Source organism: Plecotus auritus, assembly GCF_963455305.1.
Source record: "Plecotus auritus genome assembly, chromosome: 10".
NCBI lineage: Eukaryota > Metazoa > Chordata > Mammalia > Chiroptera > Vespertilionidae > Plecotus > Plecotus auritus.
The window spans coordinates 15,485,478-15,506,927 of NC_137785.1; the positions used below are offsets into that span (position 1 = coordinate 15,485,478).

General features: G+C 50.3%; 1 protein-coding gene across 2 annotated transcripts in view; it reads left to right on the forward strand.

The window, feature by feature from the left end:
- Positions 1-7,959: 7,959 nt before the first annotated feature.
- Positions 7,960-21,450, forward strand: part of ZNF180 (zinc finger protein 180) — a gene marked incomplete at its 3' end in the record, with an annotated part of 53,401 nt that continues 39,910 nt past the window's right edge. Inside the window, exons 1-2 of one of the 2 annotated variants that reach the window (XM_080645272.1) lie at positions 7,960-8,139; positions 11,885-11,972. In XM_080645272.1, coding sequence (XP_080501398.1) covers positions 11,919-11,972 — 54 coding nt within the window. In that variant the 5' untranslated portion in view covers positions 7,960-8,139; positions 11,885-11,918. Of the gene's footprint in view, positions 8,224-11,884; positions 11,973-21,450 lie in introns of both variants that reach the window. The other variant, XM_080645271.1, reaches the window with a different exon arrangement.

A 21,450-nucleotide genomic window follows, 5' to 3' on the forward strand; every position in this document is an offset into this window, starting at 1 on the left:
AACTCACAGGCCTCAGGAGCTAAGGGTGGCTCCCAGCTGACAACGGGCAGGGAACGGGGTGGGGGGCCTGGGTCTCACAGCTCCCGGGCTGGGTGCTGCCACAGCCTGAGCGAGCTCTTCCCACAGCTCTCCACTCACCTGTTTCCGCAGAGACCCCGGCTGAGACCACCTGTGCTTCTGACCCCAGGGCTGTGAGACAATGACTTTGTGTTGTTTTAAGCAGCCAGGATTGTGGTAATTGATTAATACATTTTATAAAACACTCATAGTTGCCCTGGCTGGTTGGGCTCAGTGGATGGAGCGTCAGCCTGCGGACTGAGGGGTCCCGGGTTCCATTCCAGTCAAGGGCACATGCCCAGGTTGTGGGCTCGATCCCCAGTGTGGGTCATGCAGGAGGCAGCCGGTCAATGATTCTCTCCTCGCTGATTGTTTCTCTCTCTCTCCCTCTCCCTTCCTCTCTGAAATCAATAAAAATATATTTAAAAATAAATAAATAACAATAAATAAATAAAACATGCTCTACACATTAAAATAATAATAATAATAACTCATAGTTACTTACATGCCGGAAGCAGGGATGGCTCCGGAAGCAGTTAGACAGACATGAGCAGAGCAAGGACGATGGGCCAGGTTCCGAAGGTCACCAGGGAGGAAAAGCCCTGGGTGCCTAGCAACGGACAATTGTCAGGTGGAACCTCACTCCCAGGGTGACCTTGCCTCCCCTAGCATATCGCTGGGCATGCAGTTTGGACCCCTGACTTTTCCTGCCTAGAGATAACATCTAGGCCTCAGTTGTATTTCAGCCTCAGGGCCAGAAAAGCAACAAAATCCTCCACGGCTGACCTCGGGACCAGCTGCCCTGGACAATGACCTCCTGCCCTGGCGCCAACCAACCCATCAGTGGAGACCACAACCCTGAAAGGACACACCTGGAGAGCCGCTGAATATTCTATTGAGATCTCCCCTGGGACCGTCCCTAAAATCCCACCCTTAAAACCTTAGGACAAAGGACCCAGTGCACCCTCCCTCCCAGAGGCACACCCATACCTCTCCCTTCCCCTTCCCCTCCCCTCTCCCCCTCCAAAGTGCATTACCATTAGCTTCCTCACCCCCAAGCTCCAAGGGCCCTTCCTTTACCTCTATAACTTGTTTCCTAAGGCCATTTATTTTCCAAATAAATGTTCTCTTATAGATTGAGTCTTGGCTCTGAATTCTTTCCTGGCTAAAACTCAAGTACCGAGGTTTCTGAACCAGGTCTGGTCCGACCCCACTGATCGAACACCCAATGCCGTTCTTGCCACCAACAGCTGGCACCCTGCCTCCATTTTTTTCCAGAAGTGGGTTAATTTCCAAGAACCTCCTGTGTCTGTTTCACCCTCTGTTGGAGTGAGTTTCTCCTTGACCCTGTGTGTTGCAGCAATTGTGGGAGTACTCACTCCTCCATCCTGCTCCACTACACTAACTCGGACCCTGTTGGGTCTGAGTCCCTCTGCCAGGGGCTGGACCTCCTTGGGTGGAGTATCAGATGGAGAAGACAAGAAGTTGTAGGTGGCCCTGTCCGGTTTGGCTCAGTGGATAGAGCGTCGGCCTGTGGACTGAGGGGTCCCAGATTCAATTCCGGTCAAGGGCATGTACCTTGGTTGGGGGCACATCCCCAGTGGGGGGTGTGCAGGAGGCAGCTGATCAGTGTTTCTCTCTTGCTGATGTTTCTAACTCTCTTCCCCTCTCCCTTCCTCTCCGTAAAAAATCAATAAAATATATTTTTTTTTTAAAAAAAAGAAGTTGTAGGTGTATTAGTATAAGAGAGTTTTTACTGTAGTCCAAGTAGCCATTGCTACCAAGTAGCCATCAGACAAAGCAGTCTAGTCCTATATAAAAGCAGCCTCTGCGAACACAGGAGCCATCCTAGCAAAAACAGCCAGCACTTAGCTTGTCAATAATACATCTCCCCTACAATGCAGCCCCCAACATAGGAGCTATTCAGGAGCCACCACAAGCTGGTCAGTAACATACTTTGTATTAACGTAGACAAAGAGGCCTCTAGCCAAATACTGACATCAGTCTTTTTGGGTGTCTGTGTGCTTGTTTTTGCACCTGCATATAGCAAATTAGCCTTGAACACACTGGTTAGGATTCCCAAGCTCAGATTGGCCTTGGGCACCTGGCATACACTGACTGATTAGGGTTCCCTCACCCTCTCACTTTGAGTTGTTGCTCAAAATGCTATGAAGTCTACCCAGACCACCCTACTCAGTCCTGCATGCTGCGTGCCCACCTGGCACTCTGACCCCCTGGCCCGGAGCCCCCATGACACTCATCACTTTCTAACATCATAGACATCTCCTTAGTTATCATGTAGCTTGCTGACGGCCTCTCCCTCTGCCTCTGCCCTCCTGCTTAACACGTCGTTTCTTTCGGGGCAGCTGCCTGTGTGTTTCATTTGCAGGTGTGCCCTAACCCCTAAAGCAATGCTGACGCAAACAGGACCCATCTGACGGGCCCAGCCAGGGTCTGGCAACAACAGGTTGAATCAGTTGTGCTGGGACAGGGGTAACAGGGAGGACTGTGCTGTCACGGTTGTCTCTCTGGGTCCCTCTGAGATTATGTCCGCAACTTGGGCATGTGCCCTGATGGGAAATCAAACCATGACCTCCTGGTTCATAGGTCGACACTCAACTGCTGAGCCATGCCAGCCGAGCTAAAATTATCCTTTTTAAAAATATATATATATTTATTGATTTGAAAGAGGAAGGGAGAGGGAGAGAGAGATAGAAATATCAATGATGAGAGAGAATCATTGATTGGCTGCCTCCTGCACACCTCCTACCGGGGATTGAGCCTGCAACCCCGGGCATGTGTCCTTGACCGGAATTGAACCTGGGACCCTTCAGTCTGCAGGCTGACGCTCTATGCACTGAGCCAAACCAGCCAGGGCTAAAATTATCCTTTATTGAGCCTGTGCCACATGCCTGAAGCCAGTCTTTCTACATATAAAATCAGCAAACATTTCCTGGGCACTCTCTGCGTGCCAGCTATGAGGCAGGCCTGTACCTCCATTGCACAGTAGAGATTGACAACTAGAGACCCCAGCCCTGCCCCTGGGTTACACATTGCCTTAGCTGGCTGCCTCAGGAGCATTGCCTTAGCTGTCCACTAAGCAGAGGACCCCAAGTGGCTTCCCAAATTACCTCATTTGATCTTCAGAACAGCCCCGGGCCTTGTTAGGACCGTCTGACGGATGGAGAAGCAGGCTCAGAGGAGGAAGCAGTGAGTCTGCTTGATGTTCACGGGGATGTCGGATTTGAATGAGATTGTGTATGGAAAGCTCTTAGAGCTTAGACCTTGGATGGCAGTTTCTTTTTTTAAATTTATCTTTATTGTTGAAAGTATTATAGATGACCCCCTTCCCAGCCACCCTCATTGAATAGCAGTGTTTATCACCACCACTACCATCATCATCATCATCATCATCATCATCATCACCACCTTTTATCAAGCCCCTACTATGGGCCAGGCATGATGCTGGTACTTTTCTGTGATCTCATTTCATCCCTTAAAACACCGATAGGGTTATGAATTGCTTGTTTGACATATAAGGAAATGGAGGCTCAGCGAATGAAACTGAGAACCCCCCAGGCACCCAGGAAGCCCGCATGCCCCTCTAATGCAGGGCCCCTTCCTCATATCCCGACCCTATTGTCTGCCTTCTCAATCCTATGGCTAGACTTCACCCCTTTGGGAGAGGCTCTGGGCAGAAGCAGGATGGGCAAACAGTAGGTCAATATTAATGATAATACCAGCCATTTACTTATTTATTATTGCTTTTTAAATTCTCACCCACGGAGTGAGGATATTTTATCCATTGTTTATTTATTTGTTTTTTATATTTTATTGATTTTTTACAGAGAGGAAGAGAGAGGGATAGAGAGTTAGAAACATCAATGAGAGAGAAACATCGATCAGCTGCCTCTTGCACACCCCCTACTGGGGATGTACCCACAACCAACGTACATGCCCTTGACTGGAATCGAACCTGGGACCCTTCAGTCCGCAGGTTGACGCTCTATCCACTGAGCCAAACCGGTTAGGGCTATCCATTGTTTTTTAGAGAGAGTGGAAGGGAGGGTGGAAGGGAGAGCAACAAAAAAAAGAGAGAGAGAAACTTCGATGTGAGAAAGACACATGGATTGGTTGCCTTCTGCACATGCCCCAGTCAGGGGCAGGGATCAAACCTGCAACCCGGGTACGTGCCCTTGACGGAATTGAACCCGTGACCCTCCAGTGCGCAAGACAATACTCTAGCCACTGAGCCATGCCAGCCAGGCCAATACCCACCATTTATTCATCAGTACCTGCTATGTGCCCAGCATTAGCGTTCATGATCTCACTTCATCTTTAAAACGGCCTTGTGCAGTGGGCCACTGAGGATGAAGCAATAAGACTTCCACGGTCACAGGGCCCCAGAGAGTGAAAGGTGACTCAGGGGAAAGCCAGGCTTCTCCTGTGAAAGCCATATTTGTTCCATTGTTCTGAGCAGTATCATCACACCATATGAAGTAGGCCAGTGGTTGGCAAACTCATTAGTCAACAGAGCCAAATATCAACAGTACAATGATTGAAATTTCTTTTGAGAGCCAAATTTTTTAAACTTAAACTTCTTCTAACGCCACTTCTTCAAAATAGACTCGCCCAGGCCGTGGTATTTTGTGGAAGAGCCACACTCAAGGGGCCAAAGAGCCGCATGTGGCTCGCGAGCCGCAGTTTGCCGACCACGGAAGTAGGCCCTATTATCCCCATTTTACAGAAGAGACAACTGAAGCACAGAGAGGTTAAGAGAAATGGTCAAGGTCACACAGCTGATATGTGAACTTAGGCTGTTTGACCCCAGAAATGATCCTATTAATACCAAAAATCTTGCAGCTCATTGAATGGAAAACCCATGCTCATTAAATGAAGTGGAGAGAAAGCACAAGCTGGGAATGGGGCTGGGGACGGGGATGAGTGTGTGTCAGGCCCAGGCCCTGATTCTCTCTCCTGGTTCAGGCCCCAGTGGTCGCTGTCTGCAGGGCCCACTGCTGGCATTGCCACCGGGATCCTGCCTGTCATCGACCTGTCCATAGGCTGGGCTGTTTCCTCTCCATCAGAAATTCCAGATAGTAAAGCTAGGAAGGAGTTTGGGGTATGGTCTTCCCTAGGCCTGCCTAGCAGGAGTGTTGCTGACCATGGTGCTGAGCGGTGTCCCTGGCACCTGGGGAATTCAGAGAGTTTGGGGCATTGCCTGAGAATGGACGCGGGATATGGGCAGAGCCTGTGGAGATGGGAAGGACTAGATGCACAGAACTATGAGGACTTTGGGGCTTCAGGTACTCAAGGAAAATAGCAGAAGGCCCACCCATGAAGCCATCACACCCTCCTCTGAGGAGGAGCACCCTGCACAGCCCAGTTCCAGTAAATGACTTTGTAACAGATGCCCAGGGCAGCCCTGAGGGCTGGGGAAGAGGCTGGTGCTGGGAGCCCATCTGCTTCCAGCTTTGCCACCAAGTCCCACTGTGATCATAGGCAAGCCCTGCACTTTTCGAGCCTCAGTGTCCCATCTGGAAAATGGGTGAGGATGGAGTTGAGATCTTTGACAAGTTCTGTCTATTCCAACAGCCATAGCAAAAATAGGGCACCGTGTGGCCATTCGCTCCTCCCACAATCTCAGGAAACTTTGTTAGTTGATTGCTGTAGACAGAGAGAATCAATCTCAACACAGCATTCAGGGAGAAGTGTGAGTCAGCCAGAAATCTTAGGCTTTTAACAATGTTTTGAAAATGGTAGCCAATGCAATTCAACATAAAAGTTTATATCTGGCTTAAAATACTGAAGAGATGAAATTATTATCTATAGATGACTGTCTCATTATTAAAGCTAAGAGAATCAAATGGAATATTATAAAAATTCATAACATTTCAGTATGTTAATCAAATACAAAATAAATGTTTTATATAAAACCAACCACAACAACCAGTTATAAGAAATTCTGAGTGTACAGATTACATTGCAACAAGCAGTATTTATTATTATTATTATTATTATTATTATTATTATTATTTGTCATTAAAGGTTAGCATTTATGTGAGGAAAACTATAGGAGTGTTATGGAAGCACGTAAAGAAACTTAAAAATACACTTTTTTTAAAAAAAGAATGTATTGTGTGGTGATATGTCTCAATTAGCTTCTTTTATTTTTAATACTAGGGTCCCAGTGCATGAATTCGTGCACCTTGAAAGGAACTGTGGGCACAAGGCTGCAGTGGGCACAGGGCGGGTCTCAGCCCATCTTCCACACCCCCGCCTGGCCCCTTCTGCCATGGCCCCCCAGTCTCCTGTCTGCCAGCAGCCCCGCTCCCGCCACCACCGCTCCCATGTGCTGATGGCACCAGCCCCCGTTTGCACCCACCCGCTGACAGTGCAGAGCTATTGGGGCCAGCACCAGCAGCAGGTGCGAGCAGGGCCAGTGCTGTCAGTGGATGCTAGCAGTAGCTGCTGCCCCGATCACCCATCAGGAGCAGGGGGAGGTGGAGAAGCACTCAGGGGTGATAGGGGTGGCAGGCACCACTGGTACTGAGCAATCTGGACCAGTGCTGGGTGCCGGCCGTGCGTGCAAGTAGCAGCTGCAATACCGGCTGTGGGTGCGAGCAAAGCCAGTGCCAGTAGTGGGTGCAAGTGGTGGCTCCAGTCCTGGCAGTGGGTGTGAGAGGCGGCTGCTGGCCCCTATCACCCCTCAGGAGCAGGGGGAAGTGGAGAAGCCCTGAGGGGCGATGAGAGAGAATCATTGATTGGCTGCCTCATGCACGCACTCCACTGGGGATCAAGCTTGCAACCCGGGCATGTGCCAGGACTGGGAATCAAACAGTGACCTCCTGGTTCATAGGTTGATGCTCAACCACTGAGCCATGCAGGTCGGGCTAAAAGATACATATTTTTTTAAAAAACCATATTTCCTCCCTGGTGGGGTGATTGGGCTGGTTAAAGAGATGCTGGCTGTTAAAGTGTTTTCACATAGAGCCAGGAACCTTTATTTATTCTAAACAAAACAAGTATTTTTTGAGCATCTATTACCTGCCAGGTACCTTAGGTCCTGGGGACACAGCAGGAAACAAAATAGATACAAACCCTTTCTCTTATGAAGTTTACAGTCTAGTGGTGAGGGCAGATGGACAATCGACTCACATGAGCACCTAAAGTAGTGTGTTCGATAGTGAAATGTTCTCTAAAAATAAAGAGGTGGGAGACAGGGATTAAATGGGAGTGAAGGTTTTGTTTGCAAATGTACATGGGTTGGTGGGGCATCCCCCATTAGAATGGGACATCGGTTGAAAGACCGAATGGTGGGGGAGTCCTCAAAGGAAGAGCCGGCCAGGCAGCATGAACAGCACATGCAAAGGTCCTGAGGTGGGCGTCCGCTTGAGCTGAAGAAGATAGAAAGGACAGTATGGCTGGAGCTGAGCCAAAAAGAGAGTCCGGAGATGCAGGCAAAGGGAAAAGGGGAGGGGAAGGTACAAAACGTATCAGATTCTTGAGGGCTTGATATGTAGCAACTATCTTTGGCCTTCAGGACCAAAAGAGGCGGCGCGCGCCAAGCTTGGGACTAGCAGGTGCTGGGGAGGGGTCCGGGAGGTTTCCATGGGATCCTGGTTTTTCGGTGACTCCTGGGCCCATCTTCCACACCCCCGGGTCAAGCCTTTCCCAGGTCAGCCACTCCTCACGCACGTCTGCCTCGACCTCGGCCTCGGGTCCCGCCTCTCCTCTAGGCGCCACACATAAACTCGGACGCGCACAGCCGCAGCCGCCAGGGATCTAAGCTCGAAGCCCTGTTCCAGTCCACCTGCCCGGAGGCGCTGGAAACCTCAACGCGGCTCGCGCCGCCGAGGCTTCTGGGAATTGTAGTTCGGACCTCCCCAGCCCGTATGCACTTCCGGGTTCGGCCAGAAGCGCAGCCATTGTCTCCCCCCAGACCCCCCTCCCCAGGCTCGGACGCTCGCTGTCGTAGCGCACCTCGGCCCTTCCGAGGGTCTCCCCGAGCGGCCTTGCGAATACCGAGTTGGGGCAGGGACAGAACTAGCGTAACCGGAGTCCGTCGTATGCAGAATCGGGGTACGTGTTTGCTTCACCGAGCTGGTCCCGGACACCTGAGGCTGGGACAGGCCTGTCCTGGGTAGCGAGCCCATAGACGCCCAGGTTGGTGCAAGCCGGGGCAACGCTGGGTGTCCCGTGCGCGCACGGCATTGTCTAGGCGGGCAGCTGGAATTGGGGGTGTGGGTGGGCGATCTGGGACCTGCGCGGGCGGCCCTTTAGCCTCAGGTCACCAATGTTGGAGGTACTGGTGGCGCAGCCAATTCCGGACTGTGCTCTGCGCGCGTGCGCGTGCGCTGTGTCAGGTGGTGCCCTTGTCTAGGTTCTGAGGATGCTCAGGTTGATGGACGACCAGCCCTGAGCTCGGGTGTTGGGGATGGGGCATCATGAGAACCCCTCCGCCCCCTCATGCGAGGCTGGGCCTGTTTAGTGGAGGACCTGAGGACCACTGGATTGATGAAGTACTCACTTGCAGATTCTGGTTCCTGGAGGCGAGGGGCTGTGTCAGAGTCCCCATTCCCTTGAGCAGGTGTTTGAGTAGGAAGCAGGAAGTGGGAAGTGAGATTCTCGGCAGTTGGCTCTGGACCCTGGAGCAGACACTGCCCTTCTCCCAGGCCTGGGGCCGCCCTGGGTAGTGGCGAGACTGGGTGGGAGTTGCAGATTCTTGCCCCTGGAGAGACAGTGTCGCTTCAGCCAACTCTCAGTGGGATTGGCTGATGGACTGCAGACTGTCAGGGGGGAGGAGGGCCTAGAGCAGTGGTTCCCAACTTTTTTTGGGCCATGCCCCACCTAAGCATCTCTAAAATCCTGATACCCTCCACCACCCCCCGTGACATGTAATTCTTATTATTCAAAAACTGAACTCCTATTCACATGGAGGAAGCCTAAAAGGCCATTAACTTGGTCTAAACAAGCTTCCAAAGAACATGGCATCCATGAAAGAGAAAAATAAAAGAACGAAAGGACAGTTGAAGTACGGAGGAAGAAATCACTAAGACTTTGTTTAAAAATAATAATAATATGAAGTGATATGAAAAAATAGCAAAAAAGTTTCAAAACATATAATAGAGAACTGAAATGCATAAATATGTCACCATATATATTTATATACTGTATACGAGGCTCTTAGAACCATAAGAAATGCAAAAAATTCACTGTTAATAACTCATTCTCGAATTGCCCCCCTTAAAAATCAAATTGCCCCCCTGGGGCGTGTGCCCCACCTTGGGAACCACTGGCCTAGAGGCAGTATCTAGGCAGAGAGCTCCCCGCTCGTGCTGGGCTCGGGCTTGGGGGCAGTTTCTCAGTGGGAAGCAGGAGTTTGGACTGGTAATGCTGGGACCCTTGTAGGATGGTGCGGAGCCCGAGGGCATTCGGGTTTGGTGGAGATGCTGGGTTGGAGGTACAGAATCGGAGCCCAGGAGGACAGAGCTGCAGCAGCTGCCATCAGATGGGCAGCTGGTTGCGGGGGAAGCAGGATGGTGCCTACATGATTATGAAGTAGGTGTTCCTGGGGCCTTTGCTTTGGGGCTACTCTGCTTGCAGGCATGAGCAGGCCCAGGTTGGTAGAGGGACAGGGTGTGTGCTGCAGACTTTGGTGCTCATGTTTGGGTGGGGCGAAGTGGAAGGTCCAGTTCCCATGGGAGCTGGTCTCTCATGGGCTTGACCACCTCAAGTCCTGGGCTGCTTCTGGAGCTCTGTGCTAAGCTACTGTTTGTGTGTTCTGATGTGTTGGTGGCAAGCACGCAGTGGACACAGGTGACCCCAGAACTCTCACAGAGACTTGCAGGTCCCAGGTAGGTTGAAGCACAGAATGGGGGATACAGATTCTCATCTGAAGAGCAGGGACTGACAAGACCTGCAGGCTGGCAGCGAGCCCAGGTCCTGGATGCAGGTTCTGGGCATAAGCCTGCTCTGTGTATGTCAGCAGCAGGAGGGAACCGGGGCGGGTGGCCTCCGTGCAGGGGCCCCTGCAAAGAGAGCCAGGACAGGCCCCTGAGAGCAGAGGCCTGGGTGTCCCATTTTGGAGCTGGAGGTTCTGGTTTGGGGGCAGCTCCGGCTGCACTCGGCACATGCGCTGTCCTGTGGGCAGTGTGGGGAGGCATGGGCAGCCCTAGGGCCCAGATACTGCCCGAGGATGCTCAGGTGGGTAGAGGGAGCAGCTGCAGATTCTGGGCAGCAGAGGGGTAGGGCTGTCCAGGCTCTGCACACACACAGGTGTGTGGGTGGGAAACAAGAGGCTGGAGGTGCGTATTAGATGAAGGGTGCTGGGGTCTTTGTGCAGATGGCACCCCAGTCACAGCCTGCTGATGCCTAGGTTGGTAAAAAGATGGGACCTTTCTGAGCTGCAGGTGCCCACGGAGGTGTTTGGGCAGGAATCTAGGCAGGTGCGGCTCAAGTAGGGGCCTGTGGAGGTTGGTGGAGGAAACGGTTTGGGTGCAGGTTCGGGGTACAGGTGCATTGTGACGCGTACTGAAATGTTTGAATGAGAACCCTATAGGGACGAGAGGGTGAGTGAGAGGGAGAGATAGGGTGGGAGTGGGGCGCATAGGGTGGGATTTGCCAGGGGCTATTCCATTCTCCAGCCCAGAAACATCTAGTTGGTACAAAGACAACTGAAGCATACATTCTGGGCCTGGGAGGGGCTGGCACATGCTGGGGTCTGTCAGGAGGCTACCAGTGCCATGCCGTCTCGGTTGCCAGTTCAGGCCTGAGGACATCCAGGTTGGTGGAGGGACCAGGTCAGAGCTACAGATTCAGGGCCTAGGAGGGTTTTGGAATGGGAACCTGGGCTAGCGCTGGTAGGGGCTGGCCAACCCCAGAAGAATGGAAGGACCAGGTGCAGCTGAGCTCTGTGCATATGCTTGGTTATTTGAGCAGGAAGTTAGAAGCAATCGTGACAGGTTGCTGGCTTCCTGCATGTAGTCAGGGAGTGTGATTTGGGGCCATGAATCCCAGAGCCTTGCTGCTTGCCCTAGGAAGAGATGCTGGTTTGGGGGACAGAATTTAGGTTGGGGAGGAAGGGGTCCTCGATGGGCTAGGTGTTTGCAGGAATTTCAGGACCCAATGGGGAAGGGAGGGACTGATTTGCGCTGCAGATGGTGGTGGTGGTGAAGGCTGCGTTTGGGCATGACATGGGCTCACTGGTGCGGGATCCAGAGGCCTCCGATAGGGGAGGACCCAGTTTGGAGCTGCAGAGTCCTGGCCTGGGAGAGGGACCAAGGATCTCCAGGTATACGCACAGCTTTCTAGGCTGGAATCTGGGCAGGATCCTCTAGAGCAGTGGTTCTCAACCTTCCTAATGCCGCGACCCTTTAATACAGTTCCTCATGTTGTGGTGACCCCCAACCATAAATTATTTTCGTTGCTACTTCATAACTGTAATTTTGCTACTATTAATGAATCGTAATGTAAATATCTGTGTTTTCCGATGCTCTTAGGTTCTACAGTCGCGCCCCACAGGTTGAGAACCGCTAGCAAGGTCGCCTAAGACCATCAGAAAACACAGATATTTACATTACGATTCATAACAGTAGCAAAATTACAGTTATGAAGTAGCAACGAAAATAATTTTATGGTTGGGGGTCACCACAACATGAGGAACTGTATTAAAGGGTCGCGGCATTAGGAAGGTTGAGAACCACTGCTCTAGAAGCACACTTCTTGTGGGAAATGCATCCTGGAAGCAGAGACTAACCAGGGACAGGGTACCAAGGTGGACCTACAGGAGGGGGTTGTACTGAGGGTTTCTCCCTTTGCAACTCAGGACCTCAGGTCCCTGCCCTTGCGGGAAGGAGAGCATGGAAGAGCAGGAGGAGAAGCCCCCAGGGCCCCTGACGGAGGCCCGTATGCAGGTGAGTGAGCTTCCCTTCCCCTCGTCCGGAGACCCAGAGCTGGATCCCACCCAGGCCCCACAGTCCAACCCTCTGGACTTGGGAGCTGTCCCGCTCTCTGCAGTGTTTGGGGGGCTTTTGGCCCCTCCTGACTTGCAGGCTCCTAACGCTTACACACGATGCATTTAATGAGGCTCCCTGCATTTCTTCACCCTTCTCACCCATATAACTCCTCCTGGGAGGAACTTGGCACCCTGCATCAAAAGCCCTTAGAATACGGAATGCCCTTTGACCAGCAACTCATGGCTTTGCCTGAGATGAGCGCTTGAAAGAATGTTTGAGAATATGCAACGCAAGAGGAGAGTTCGATGCGTTATGGTGGGACCATGACGTGAAGTACACTGTAGGCATTGATGTGATAATGCGTATTTACCAACGTAAAAGGATGTTTGATTATGATCTGTGTTCAGTCAGTAGCATTTAGAAAGGACCACCTTTTTTAAAAGGGGTGTGGTTTGTGTGTGTATAGGAAATACGTTAGGCCCTGGCCCGTGAGGCTCTGTGGGTTGGCGTATCACCCCGTGCTCCGAGCGCTGCAGGTTCGATTCACCGGTCAGGGCGTGTACGGGAGGCAGCTGGTTGTTGTTTTTCTCTCACATCAGTGTTTCTCTCTCTTTCTCTCCCGCTTCCTTCCTCTCTCTCTAAAAATATCAATAAAAACATATCCTTGGGCGAGGATTTGAAAAAAGAAAAAAATACGTTAGAAGACAGTAAATATACCAGTTAACAAAGATTATCTGTACGTTACTTTCCAGGTGACTTTGTGTTTTCATTTATTTTACCCACATTGTTGTATTTTTGTACAGCACATTTTAGGGTTAAGACATTACCAGTTTAAATCATTTTCCTACAGCAAATATTCTTCGAAAATATTTAATTTCTTAAAAATGTTAAATTAGGATTTTGCTTTCGCCTTCCTGAACAATGCAGTCCTGAAGCCATTAGGTGGGGCAGAGCTAGGCAGAGCTGGGCAGGGCTCTGCACGTGAGGGAGGGCTCCCAGCTGTGGGGTGTCACGGCCTGATCGGGGTGAGGAGGGCATCTCTGTGTGGAGGCATCAAGCGGGCCAAGGAAGGGGTGTTAGAGGAGTCAGAGCCCAAGTAGGTGCGCTAGGTGTCCATATGGAAGAGGGGATCTCGTTTGGGGTGACAGGGCCAGAGCAAGTGAGAAGGGCATCCAGAGAGAGGAGCCCAAGTGCAGTGAGGGTGCCAGCGTGGCTATCAGAGCCAGAGCAGGGTGACATGTGCACCATGTTGGGGCTGGGGCGCACATCTCGTGTGGCGTGTCACAGCCTGAGCTGGTTGAGGTCACCCATGCATGAGGGTAGCCTGGTATGGAGTATCAGAGCCCAAGCAGGATGTCGCGGGCTTTCCCACAGAGCCAAGTCTGGGGACATGAGAGTGGGTCCACGAGAAGGGGCCACCTGGCCCGCAGAGTCAGGGCCCAAGCAGGGTGGGGAGGGCCCCCTGGCACAGGGTGGCTTCCTATGGGCAGCAGAGCCCAGGTGGCCGAGGAGCATCAAGCAGAGTCTCTCCGTCAGATACGGAAAGAGAACACTGGAATGAACTGGTGTTCAGTGGGCATTGGAGGTATTGATGTGGCTCATGGCTTTCAGTATGTCGATGTAGAAATGCTTAGAAATGTGTGTGTGTGTGTGTGTGTGTGTGTGTGTGTGTGTGTGTGTACAGGCACATACTCCTGTATTCCCCAACTCTGGCCACTCTGAGGGCCTGGGAGCAGAGACACTTTGATACCATTGTGCCCACCTGGTGCCCAGATTTGGGCTTCTACATGAATGCTGTGGGTTTTATGGACACACTGTTAATGGCTATTTAGTGTTCGGTTTTTTGCTATTACAAATAGCACTGCTGTAAATGTTTTTGCATATGCGTCCTTGTACACATGCACAAGAGTTTTTTGACAAGAGTCAAGCAAATATAAATTTACATTCACATTTTTTATCAGAGTTACAGGTACAAGGCATGTTGCTGTGACCATTGGCATTCTGCTATAAGCTAGTGACTTCATGTGTTTTCTGGGAATCTTTTTTTTTTTTTTTTTTCAATCTTCACCCGAGGATATACTTACTGATTTTAGAGAGAGGGGGAGGGAGGGAGAGAGAGGGAGAGAGAGATTGAGAAGCACATGGATTGATTGCCTCCCTTCCCGTACATGTCCCAACTGGGGGTCGTACCCGCAACCTAGGTATGTACCCTGACTGGGAATCAAACCCACACCCTTTCGGTGCAAGGACGGCACTCCAGCCAACTGAGCCACATCAGCCAGGGCCCTGGGGATCTTGACGATCCTTCTTCTATGTCATACAACGGAATTAGCAATCTGTTCATTATAATGTGTACTTTCCTCGCATGTATTTTATTGCCTAGCCAGTGTAAAGCCCTAAGTGAGGCGCTGGGCAGAAAGATGATTTCGTTCTCATAGACAGAATTGTGCTTCTAATATAGCCCAGGGTTACATAGGAACCTTGTATTAGCTACCTATGGTCGCACGCCCCAGGACTTAGCAGCTGGAAACAGCCCACGTTTATTATCTCACGTTTTCTGAGGGCCAGGCCCCTGGGAGCACTTGTCGGTGTGTTTCTGGCGCTGGTGTCTGGCGACGGTGCAGTGTTGTTGCCGGGCCGCTGCCCTTAGAAGGCTTGCTGGGTAGGAGGACTCACTGGCAAGGTCACTCACATGGCTGTTGGCGAGAAGCCTCAGTTCCTCACCAGGTGGACCTCTCCCCAGGGCCGCATAACACAGCAGCTGGTTTCTCCCAGTGCACGCACGTGAGCTGGGAGAGAGAGAGAGAGAGAGAGAGAGAGAGAGAGAGAGAGAGAGACAGGAGCAGAGAGAGAGAGCGCCACCGAAAGCTTAAATGCACACACACCCAAGATGGAACCCACAGTGTCTTTTGTCAACTGATCTCAGAAGCGGCACTCCATCCCATCCTCTGCAATCTATTGGTCACAGAGACCCACTGTGGTGCCATGTGGGCAAAAACTACATGAGGGGGTGCCTACCAGGGGGCAGGGTCATTGGGGGGCCATCTTGGAGGCTGGGTACCATACTTCTCAGATCTGAATGTCCTCTAGTTAATTTATTTGGGCCTCATGGCTACTAAATAGAGCCATGGCAGGGAGAAAAATCAAGTGAGCCCAAGTCTTGGCTTTGCATGAGGGACGTGAGTCCAGTGAACTGGCCTAGGAAGACAACGTATTGGAATATCGCCTGACATATTTCAGCAGCGTCCACACCTGGAAGTAGCTAGCTCTCCCCCACCCCCCCCCCCCCCCCGCCCCGCTCCCCCGGGGAAGGCCTTGAGGCAACTCTGCGCCCTGCCTGCCTTCAGGGGCTGAGACCAGAAATCCTGCCAAGGGGGTGTTAGAAGCTCACCTGTCCCCTGTCATTCTCAACATTCAGAGACGGGCAGGCTGTCGGTGAGTGGGTGACTGCATGGTGGAGGGTCGTCCTGTCTATGTGAGTTGAGGGAGAATTATTCGTGGTGATGATTGTGGGATGGAGAGGGAATTTTCTTGTGCATGAGAACTAGCGAGACCCTCTGGTCAGGAGGATCTGAGAAAATCAGGCAGGGCGCCCTCAGCTCTCTGATTTGGGCAGGGGTTGGTTTTACTCCAGGGCCCGTGTATGACATCCCTTGGACGGAAATGTGAGCTCTGCCCTCCGTCTCCTGTGGGCAGGAAGAGAAACACACAAGAGGGGAAGTCTGCATGATGTCCATCACATTCATGTGCCGAACCCCCTCACAGACACAGAGGGTTTCCAGCCCGCAAACCCCAAATGCCAAGCTCTGGGACTGAGTTCAGTAACAATTCTGTGATTTGACTGGAAGCTTTGTTTTGCCCCAAAAACCTCCTACCCCCAAGGTGGGAGGGGTATATTTGGTCAGTTTTTTTTACAGGTGAGGACATAGCAGAGCCCTGGGTCTGCTTGGACTACAGGCCGACGTGCAGCGAGCAGCTCACGCCATGCCACCTGGCTGGTCTCGGTTCCTGTGCTCTGGGTCACGTGGTTCCCCCGTGTCACCCAGAGAACAGTTGGTACCTTCTGCCTAGGACTCCTCTCTGTGTGGAAGTCAACATTCTGGCTCCTGTTCCCATTCTGTGAAGCAGGCAAGGGGAAAAGGAGACAGTTCCTTCATTACGTGGAGAGGTGACTGCTGGGCAGAAAGCATGATTTTAAAATGCTCAGTGAAGTAAGCCAGAACTGGAGAGGCAGATACTGCATGATCTTTCTTATATGTGGAGTCTAAAACAGTCGAACGTGTGAACACAGAGAAGAGTGGTGGTTACCAGGGGCTGAGGGCTGGGGACATGGTGCAGAGGTTCAGCTAGGTGGGAGGAGTAAGTTCTGGAGGCCAAATGTACATCTTGGTGACTACAGTTAACAATACTGTACTGTGAACTTACAGTTTGCTAAGAGAGTTTATCTTAAGTGTCCTCACCGTACAAAATAGCTGTAACTGTGTGAGGTGATAGATGTGTTAGCATGATTGTGGTACTCTTGACAGTGCATATGTATAATCAAAACGTCACATTGTACACCTCAAATATATACAATTTCTATTTGTCAAGTATACCCCCAAAGTTGTAAAATAAAATTGTGTGTGTGTGTGGGGGGGCGGTCCAGAGCACCCAGAAGTGGGGGTAAAGGCTTTTAATTCCATTCATATATCCCAACCTGCACACATTTCTAGTCCTGTCAAATTCAGATAACTTAATACTGAGGAGGGTACAACGTGGCACAGTGGCTCATGGAAGCGCTCTAGTTCCCAGCGTGGAAACTGTCCAAAACAGGGACTGGGGAGCTGTTCTTTGGGGGCTTTATGAGGCTTCATTACATAGTCATGATCGATCTAACCCCAAGCCCCTCTCCTCTCCCTGGAAATCACAGTGGGACTGAAAGTTCTAGTTCTCTAATGACATTGTTGGCTCCTAATGGCAACCAGAGCCCGCCCTTGGGTGGGATTCAGAACTCACTTCATTGACAGAGCAAGAGAGAAAATCCTCAGGAGCCGTGAATTAGGAACTGTGGGTGAAGACCAGCTATATCCGAGACATATATTTTAGTCACCTGGATGAACAAATATATGTAAACTAGAGGCCTGGTGTGTGGATTTGTGCACATTTAAAGGAAATTAATTAGAAGGTGGCCTGTGGGGCGGGACTGGGTGAGATGGGCTGGACACTCCCTGGAGCCAACCTCCCGTGGTCCCTCCCCAGCCGGCCGCATCTGGGGCAGTGCTGGGGCTCAAAGAGCGTCTGTGGAGTGAGCGGGGTCCCTCCAGCAGGTGGGGTCCCTCAGCCTGGCCTGCGGGGATCAGGCTGAAACTGGCAGTCCGACATCCCCCAAGGGGTCCTGGAGTGCGAGAGGGCACTCTGCAAAGTTGCTATCCCTTGGCAGCTCCTGTGTTGAGCATCTGCCCCCTGGTGGTCAGTGCGCATCATAGCTACTGGTCAGACAGTTGCTTAGGCTTTTATATCCTATTTAGTAAAAGAGAAACATGCAAATTGACCGTACCTCTGCTACACGCACAAGCCACGCCCACCAGCCAATCGGAGTGAGTATGCTAATTAACCCAACAAAAATGGCGGCAGCCACGGAGCTGGAGCTAGCTGGAGGCTTGGGTTGCTCCAGCGATGGAAGAAGCCAAGCTTCCCGCCCACCCTGGCCTCCGCTCAAGGCTACAAAGTTTCAATTATAGAAGATAAATAAATCCCAGATCCCAGAGTCTCCGCTTGGGTCATCGGGGGGTATGGCCGGCCTGTAAACCACCACAGGCCCCTCGCCCAGGCCGCCTCATGCCCCAAGGGAACCCCCACCCTGATCCGGGACACCCTTCAGGGCAAACCAGCCGGCCCCCACCCGTGCACCAGGCCTCTATCCTATCTAATAAAAGAGTAATATGCAAATTGACTGTCACTCTAACACAAGATGGCTGCCCCCATGTAGTCAAAGATGGATGCCCCCATGTGGACACAAGATGGCCACCACAAGATGGTCAACAGGGGAGGGCATTTGGGAGGGACCAGGCCTGCAAGGGAGGGCAGTTGTGGGTGATCAGGCCAGCAGGGGAGGCAGTTGGGAGGGACCAGGCCTGCAAGGGAGGGCAGTTGGGGATGATCAAGCCTGTAGGAAAAGGTAGTTAGGGGTGACCAGGCCAGCAGAGGAGGGAAGTTGGGGGCAACCGGGCCTTCAGGGAAGGGAAGTTGGAGGGGACCCAGGCCTGCAGGGGAGAGCAGTTGCGGGGGACCAGGCCTGCAAGGGAGGGCAGATGGGGGGTACCAGGCCTGTAGGGGAGGGCAGTTAGGGGTGACCAGGCCTTCAGGGGAGGGCAGTTAGGGGTGATCAGGCCTGCAGGGGAGGGCAGTTAGGGTGACCAGGCCTGCAGGGGAGGGCAGTTAGGGTCAAACAGGTTGGCAGAGGAGCAGTTAGGCATAAATCAGGCTGGCAGGGGAGTGGTTAGGGCAGGGGTGGGCAAACTTTTTGACTCAAGGGCCACAATGGGTTCTTAAACTGGACCGGAGGGCCGGAACAAAAGCATGGATGGAGTGTTTGTGTGAACTAATATAAATACAAAGTAAACATCATTACATAAAAGGGTACAGTCTTTTTTTTTACTATTTCAATAGTTTTATTTCAAACATTTTAACAAGAAGAATGTAAACACTAATTATTATAATTTGAAACTTCAAAAAATGGAGGAATCATAGCACAATAACATACCTTATATTGAAGATGGCAAAGGCAAAATAAAATTGCCTAACAAAGGAAAGGTACAAAAGCCTTTCAAATTAAACTTAAATATAATAAAATAATTTGAAACTAAAACAAATAGAAAAGAACAAAATGTGTAAACAGTAAATTAAACATTTTCTTTAGTGCAACTTCCAAATTATGCCCAGGATGTAGATGTAGATGGCAGTGTAGACTGGGTTGAAAGGTTTTTGGTCTTTAAAACATCAACTTCAGTGGGAACAGTGTTGTTGGTCTCCTTTTTAGCTAATGCTCTGATACTGTGCTCTCCAGGGGCGTGTCTCCCTACATCACCACGATAACGTGTCTACGCATTCCCAGGGTGATGTGGGGGGACGTGTCCGCGGGCATTACAAGGAGCCTCTGGAAGATTGAGAGGTTGTTCCTTCTACTGAATGGGGGATATAAATCCGCCCACTCAGAAGAAGGAGCTGTGGCCTGTTTCCCGACGTTGCCATGTTAACACTGCTGCTGGTGAAGGAGTGGAGGGGAGAGCAAGAGAACCCTCCGCTCTTTTGGCTCTGCGGGCCAGATAGAACAGCTGAACGGGCCGGATTCGGCCCGCGGGCCGTAGTTTGCCCACGGCTGGGTTAGGGGGTGATCAGGCTGGCAGGCAGAAGCGGTTAGGGGCAATCAGGCTGGCAGGCAGGCGAGCAGTTGGGAGCCAGCAGTCCTGGATTGTGAGAGGGATGTCCGCCTACCAGGATCGGGCCTAAACGGGCAGTAGGACATCCCTCGAGGGGTCCCAGATTGGTGAGGGTGCAGGCTGGGCTAAGGGTCACACCCCACCCCCCACCCCCATGCACGAATTTCATGCACCTGTCCTCTAGTATATGTATAAGAAACACACACACACACAACACTCTTAGGAATTATCTGGTTCCAAAGTGATTTTTCTTTTTTTTTTTTTTAAATATATTTTAGAGATATTTTACAGAGAGGAAGGGAGAGGGATAGAGAGCTAGAAACATCGATGAGAGAGAAACATCGATCAGCTGCCTCCTGCACACCTCCCACTGGAGATGTGCCCGCAACCAAGGTACATGCCCTTGACCGGAATCGAACCCGGGACCCTTCAGTCTGCAGGCCGACGCTCTTTCCACTGAGCCAAACCGGTTTCGGCCAAAGTGATTTTTCAAGAGAAAAATATTTTTGCTGGTTTCTGATTAAGGGAAATAAGTGTTATTAAAAAATAGATACAGTATTAAAACATAGACCGTGAACCTGCTCCTCAGTTCTCTCCCTCCCAAAAATAACTGCTTTTAATGCTTTGGAGACTTTGCTGACTTTTCTGTGTATGTTTATATTCTGTAGAAATCTGTTCATATTTTAAACGTTGTTTTTTCATTCAACAATGTATTATAAACATCTTTCTGTCATTTATACACATCAGTTTAGGCAAATTTGTCTCTTCTCTCGACTGCTACATGTATTCATTTATCTGGATGAAGCATCATTTATTTAACCAGGCACTTACTGATGGACATTATTTAATGCATCCTCCCATTTGGCTAAGATAATGTAACCCTTTAATGAGTTTTCTTGTACATATATACATCTAAGTGTACTTTCTATTATTTGCTAATGAAATACAAGTAGACTTATTGGATAGTATATTATATTTAAAATATTTTCATTAAAAAGACAAAAATAAAAGCAAAGAGTATCTACAAAAACTGACAAAATCTGAAAAACGTTTGTGCCTGAGTTAAAAATACTGTACCAATATCAGTTTCCTAATTTTGACAGTGTACTGTGGTTGTGTTAATACTAGCATCAGCGGAAGCTGGGCTAAGGGTACATAGGATTTCTTTGTTCTATTTTTGCAACCTCTTACAAGTCTTAAACTATTTCCAAATAAAATGTTATTTAAAAAATATATTGCTATCCCCTGGCTGGTGTGGCTCAGTTGGTTGAGCATCGTACAATACACTGACAGGTGGCAGGTTCGATTCCCAGTCAGGGCACATACTCAGCTTGCAGGTTCGATCCCCAGTCAGGGTGCATATGGGAGGCAACTGATCGATGTTTCTCTCTCTCCCTCTCCTTCCCCCTCTCTTTAAAGTCAATAAAAACATTAAAACAATAAAATATATATATTGCCAGTCCAGCCCTGGCCAGGTGGCTCGGTTGGAACGTTGTCCTGTGCACCAAAATGGTTTCAGATTCGATTTCCAGTCAAGGCACATACCTAGGTTATGGGTTTGATCCGTGGTCATGGTGTGAATGGGAGGCAACCAATTGATGTTTCTCTCTCACATCAGTGTTTCTCTTTCTCTCTCCCTTCCTCTCTCTCTCTCTCTCTCAAATCAGTAAAAACACATCCTCAGGTGAGGATTTAATATATATATGTAGCCAGTGCAGAAAGGTTGGGTCAAGTTAAACTTCCGCTAAGAGTATAAGAAGCTCTTGACCATTGGGCCACCACAGGAGGAATTGTAAGGAACAGGCAAAAGAAACACTCCACGTGGTTGGGATTTGGGTTACATACAGGGGCTTTGAGCAAATCAGTAAATTTAAGTGAATATTGGATGCAGGAGAAGGAAGGTGCCAATATGGGAAACAGGAAAGCTAGAATAAAATGTGTTGAATTATAATTGGAGGTACCAGTGTGAATTGATGGTCTCTAATATATAGAGAGATAATTATAGAAATAGAGATTTG